Source organism: Rhinoraja longicauda, chromosome 30 (assembly GCF_053455715.1).
Source record: "Rhinoraja longicauda isolate Sanriku21f chromosome 30, sRhiLon1.1, whole genome shotgun sequence".
NCBI classification, from domain to species: domain Eukaryota; kingdom Metazoa; phylum Chordata; class Chondrichthyes; order Rajiformes; family Arhynchobatidae; genus Rhinoraja; species Rhinoraja longicauda.
In genome coordinates, this window is record NC_135982.1 from 13,230,608 (window position 1) to 13,236,607 (window position 6,000).

The window sequence follows — 6,000 nt, forward strand, 5'->3', positions numbered from 1 at the left end:
CTAGACTCTCACACACTAGTGGAAACATCCTCCCCATAGCCACTCTATCCAAGCCTTTCCAAATCATGGTCAGCATGGATGAGTTGAACTCAAGGGCCCATTTCTGTGCTGTGTGAAATTGTTGTTGCCTTTAGTCAGACTCCAATGTATTGATATTGAAGATTAATATCCACAACTGTCTCTAAATTAACAGGAAAGGTTTGGAGAGGAAATATGGGCCAAACCTGGGCAGGTGGGTTTAGTGTAGATGGGGCATCTTGGTTGGAATGGGTGAAGTTGGTACATAGGGCCTGTTTACGTGCTGTACCACAACTATAACAGAATAATAATCTGACCACAACTATAACAGAAAATCATGGTGGCTCTTTGAAATAAACATTCAGTCAGTTTTGTCTCCATTCTACACCCCTCTTTCAGCAAATCATTTCCTTTTCAAGTACTTATCCAATTTACCCTTTTTCAGGAGTTCCTGAAATTGCTTGCAATACATTTTCACACTGTGGAGCTTCCAGAGACTCAACAGGTCGTTGATGATCAGCCATGATCACAATGAATGGCAGCGCTGGCTCAAAGGGCCAAATGCCCTCCTCCTGCACCTATATTCTATGTTTCTACGTTAGGTCACATCTGATGTGGTTTCTCCAATTGTACAACACCCTCACCATCTCCTTGAAGTACCTCATTTTCCAGGCACCGTGTTCTCAGCCTCTCTGTGCTCCATTTCCCCACACTACACGGGATTGTTTCAGCAAGAAGCTTTTGACAACAGTTGGTGCAAGGTTCAACATTTTCAGCCTATTATAACATCTCCCCTATAACATCATGGCCAGATGAGTGACCATGTTCCCACTCAATGTTGTCGCAATGGAAAGCTAGAGGGAAGAGTTCACTCACTTTGCATGCATAATGGATCCATACTTGGCTACCGCCTGCTGGTAGCTCTTTAGGATGGAACAGAGGCCAACTTTGGTGGTCAATACCCTGTCGTTTGGGATCTGGTTTAAAAGCTGCTTACCTATCAGAGCATCAAAAGCAAAACATATTAATCATCAGTGGAAGAAAATAAATGTAAAGTTTTTAGAGAAAATGAACATTTACCAGCCTTAAAACTACTAGGCTAAGGTCTCCGGTAATAGACACAAAATGCTGGAGTCTTCTTCTTCCGTGTCCATCATCCATGCTTCAAATGTTACATCACTGTCATCGTCCGTCCTGAAAAGGGTGCAAGCTTCCGGCGACAATCAGTGGGAGCCATCACTTGTACAGTAGACGATGGTGGTAGCAGAATTAGCTCAGGACACTTCCAGTTTCCAGCCCCGCGAAATGGACGCTTCTACGGGGCCAATGCTGGAGTAACTCAGCGGGACAGGCAGCATCTCTGGAGAGAAGGATTGGGTGGATTTTTGGGTCGAGACCGTTCTTCAGACTCATCTGAAGAAGGGTCTCGACCCATTCCTCCTCTCCAGAGTGCTGCCTGTCCCATTGCATTTTGTGTCTATCTTCGGTTTAAACCAGCATCTGCTGTTCCTTCTTACACATTAGGTCTCAGGAGGTTCTCTTTTGTATAATGTATAAAAACAGGACAGACAGTGCCAAAGGACTGACATATCTCTTGTATACAATGGTAGGGGTGTCTCCCTGACTTCCTGCTTCTTCATTTAGGGGCATGGATGTCACCGGGAATGCCAACATTTATTACCTATCCCTAATTTCCCCTGCTTTTGAGAGGGTCATAAATTGGTAGATCTGAAGAGACATTGCTTGGCCATGTAAGGACAGTAGATTTCCTCTTTTGTGAGCAAGGTGGTGTTTCTGATACAAACAGCTGGAGTAACTCAACAAAGTTACTCAAAGTTACCCCAGCAAGTTGGTGTATTAGATTTTTTTTAGGTTTAGAGATACAGTGCAGAAACAGGCCCTTCGGCCCACCGGGTCCGCGTCGCCCAGCGATCCTCACACATTAACACTATCCTACACCCTAGGGACAATTTTTAAAAAACATTTGCCCAGCCACTTAACCTACATACCTGTACGTCTTTGGAGTGTGGGAGGAAACCGAAGATCTCGGAGAAAACCCACGCAGGTCACGGGGAGAACGTACAAACTCCGTACAGACAGTGCCCGTAGTCAGGATCGAACCTGAGTCTCCGGCGCTGCATTCGCTGTAAGGCAGCAACTCTACCGCTGCGCCACCGTGCCGCCCTTAACCAGCATCTGCAGTTCCTTGTCTCTGCATGGGTTTTTATGACAGTGTGATAGTTTCACAGAAACTGTTCCTGCTTATTTTTAAGCATTTATGTTACATAAATATAACATTAGGTTTTGTATTCAGGAATCTGGATCTGCCTGACAGTCAGGACATTTAACCATTCCATTACACCACAAACCCTCTCCACCATGAACTGGTTTCTCTGTGATATGCAGTATATCGGGAACCTCCTGAAATCCAATGCATGGATGTCTGGCAGCAAATGAGGTGGGGTGGGAGCTGATTTACGTCCTCATCGTCCACCCTGGGTCGTTCTACGGAACTGGCAAAATTTGCGGCAAAGTGTCAACTACGGTCTCTGAAGCACCAATTGCCACTTTTGATTGTTGTAGTTGACATACGAAAGAAGAAGCAAATGAGGTTTAAAAAATTCTTTTTTAGGATTACAGCACAGAAACAGGCCTTTCAGCCCATCAACTCCATGCCGACCATTGATCGTCCGTTCACAGTAGTTCTATGTTATCGCACTTTCTCACCTACTCTCCACACACCAGGGGCAATTTACAGAGGCCTATTAACCCACAGATCTTTGGGATGAAACCGGAGCACCCGGAGGAAACCCACACAGTCACAGGGAGAAGGTGCAAACTCCACACAGACAGCGCCCGAGATCTGGGTCAAACTCAGATTTCTGGCATAGTGAGGCAGTAGGTCTACCAGCTGTGTCGCCTCTCTTTGTTGAACGACTGCTGATTGCATATGAAGACCAGAGGCCCAAAACCTCTGACATGCGAGGGGGGGGGGGGGGTCTAAAGAGACATGCGAGGGGGGTCACTTGCTTGATCTCCAGTGGGGTTGGTTGCTCCTGGTTCAGAGTTATGAAGGAGCATTTCGTTTAGTTTAGAGATACTCATGGAAACAGGCCCTAGGGCTCACCGAGTCCGCACCGACCAGCGATCCCCGCACATTAACACTATCCTACACACACTAGGGACAATTTTACATTTATACTCAGCCAATTTACCGACAAACATCTTTAGAGTGTGGGAGGAAACCCAAGATCTCGGAGAAAACCTCCGCAGGTCACAGGGAGAACGTACAAACTCCGTACAGATAAGCATAGTCGGGATGGAACCCGGGTCTCTGGCGTTGTCAGGCAGCAACTATACTGCCCAGCCAGACAAGACTGTCTTCGTCCTGATATGATCTGCCCAGATGCATATCTGCCTGCTGGAATCCGTGCAGTTAGATTTCAGATGATAATCAATAAACAGAAGGAAGGATAATCTTCGCTCACGTCTAAACTGCAGCCAGAGGGACACAAGCAAGCCATGCACAAGGCGGGAGCTCACAGTGCCAGGGCCAAACATTCACTCTCTTCAGACAAGGCAACAATTAGAAAATAAATCACTTTCATGTAAAACCACAGATTATAAGGACAATATACAAGTTGCATCTTATCTGTGGGAGAAGAATAAGGAAGCGAAAGAAAGAAGGACAAATCTTCACTCTTAGATATCACTGGAGTTAGACAGCAAAGCATTCTCCTCTCTTAGCAAAACTAAACATTCAACCACGGCAGAGAGCTGAGATTGAGGTTGTCCTATGTTCCAATTTACCTCATCTCCTCTATTACATGAATTACTTAGATAGCCCTTTACCTTCTTGGAAGTATTGGAAGTTGGCTGCCACATTAACTTCACACCATTTTAAAACGTAGTCACTTCTGATATTATCACTTATTCGCTTCCAATCCCGGTCCTCACAAAAGCCGACAACTCTGTATTAAAAAGAAAGAAATCTCAACATGCAAGATGGTGAACGCACCAAATGATAGCACGTCCCTTACGCTGCTTACCATGGGATTAATACTGTTTGAGATCGTGTTCACCAACTGCTCGATAGAGCTGATGTTGCACAAGGTCACACACATAGAAAATATGGTTCAATTTTAGATGCAGTGTCCTGTCTCCATTTTATGGCCTTATCTGTCTAGAACCGGTGAACCATTTACCAAATGGAACTAGGCTCTTGCTAACTAAAGTTTCACATTTCTAACGTCTTAGTGCTTGGAAATCTCATCCGTGCTGTATCCATGCATAATGTCTTTCCTTAAATAAAATGTTTAAAATTGGACAGCAATATTTGGACACTTAAAGTGGGTCGTATTGAGGATAATGAAGTTGGTTGTCAAAAAATTGCAGCAGGATCTGGATCGGTTGGGCGGGTGGGCTGAGGAATAGTTGATGGAAGTTAATACAGAGAAGTGCGAGGTGTTGCATTTTGGGCAGTTGAACAAGGGGCAGGACTGACACAATGAATGGCAGGGTTTTGGGAACTGTCGAGCTGAGGGATCTAGGAGTGCAGGTACATAGTTCCTTGAAAGTGGCATCACAGGTGGATAGTGTGGTCAAGAAGGCTTTTGGCACATTGGCCTTCATCAGTCAGGGTATTGAGTATAGATGTTGGGAGGTCATGTTACAGTTGTTCAAGACAGTGGTGAGGCCACATGTATTGTGATCAATTTCGATCGCCATGTTGGAAGATAGATGTCAAGTTGGAAAGGGTGCAGAGAAGATTTACCAGCATGTCGCCAGGGATGGAGTGACTTAACTATGGGTTTGTTTTCCTTCGAGTGGAGGCGGCTGAGCGTGGACTTGATGGAGTCAAACAAATGGTCTCATTGGTTAGAACTAATAGGATCAAGCTGAGGCTGGCAAAATGGATCAAAATATGGCTTGATAACAATAGGCAAAGGGTAGTGGCAGAAGGATGCTTTCCTAATTGGAAGTCTGTGACCAGTGGTGTATGCAATGATTAGTGATGGGGCCTTTACTCTTTGTACTAATGTACCCTAATTAGTACCCTAATGTACTAACTTGATTTGAATGCAGGATCTATGATTAGTGAATTTGCGTATGATATGAAACTCTGTGGTATTGTAGAGCTACTTTCCACTCCAACAAATAGCAGCCGCCATACTCAGGATACATTGTACTAGAATTCGTATAATGAATTGCAACCGGTCTTTTCAATTGGCAAAATGTAGGTGGAATGTTTTTCAGGAATGTACCCCTTTTAACCTGTTCGCTGCCACGGTCATTTTCCCACTATTGGCCATGACCCGAGTATACTCAGGGGTGGCACTGAACAGGTTAAAGTCGAGGAATCAGCGGTCGTGCACTGTCCATGAAAGGCACGGCGATAACTGAGAACCGGTGATGAAGTCCACCTTTATACCTACAGGTCAGTCCCATTTGTTCCTGAGACATAGAAGACGGGCTGGCAGTCCTTGTCACCCTCCTTCCTGGGTTTGAGCACCTTGGGATTCACGACACCTTTCGCGTTCTGAAGAGTAATCCCATTGCGAAGCTTTGCGTTTTCAGTCTTATTTTGTTGTGCATCGGTTGCTGCAGTGAAGGGGAGAAGTTGGGAACAAATTACAACACAGAACCTTTTCAGAAACATCACACTCACAGAGTCATAGAGTCATACCCATCAGAAACCGACCATTCATCTTATCAAGTGCATATCAACATTTGTGCTTGTCTACACTAATCCCATTTGCCTGCATTGGATCCATAGGCTTCTACTGTATACTTTGCTTATGCAAGTGGCTGTCTAACGGTCACTCAAACAGTGAACATATCTGATTCCATCAACGTTTCTGGCAGATAGTTCCAGATATCAATCAGTCTGTGTTAAAAACATTTCCTTCAGATCACCTTTAAAATCTCTAACACACTCCTCCTCCAGCTGGCAGAACTCATCCTCGTCCTCAATAACCTCCC

At 44.9% G+C, this 6,000-nt stretch overlaps 1 protein-coding gene across 1 annotated transcript in view; it reads right to left on the reverse strand.

Annotated features, from left to right (window-relative positions):
• LOC144607910 (protein polyglycylase TTLL10-like) overlaps window positions 1-5,726 on the reverse strand; it is a 30,083-nt gene extending 24,357 nt beyond the window's left edge. The window contains exons 1-4 of the mRNA XM_078425038.1: window positions 5,705-5,726; window positions 5,454-5,619; window positions 3,871-3,989; window positions 895-1,015 (exon numbers count right to left, since the gene is read on the reverse strand). Of these exons, the coding sequence (XP_078281164.1) occupies window positions 895-1,015; window positions 3,871-3,989; window positions 5,454-5,619; window positions 5,705-5,726 (428 nt within the window). The remainder of the gene's footprint in view (window positions 1-894; window positions 1,016-3,870; window positions 3,990-5,453; window positions 5,620-5,704) is intronic.
• Window positions 5,727-6,000: the final 274 nt, after the last annotated feature.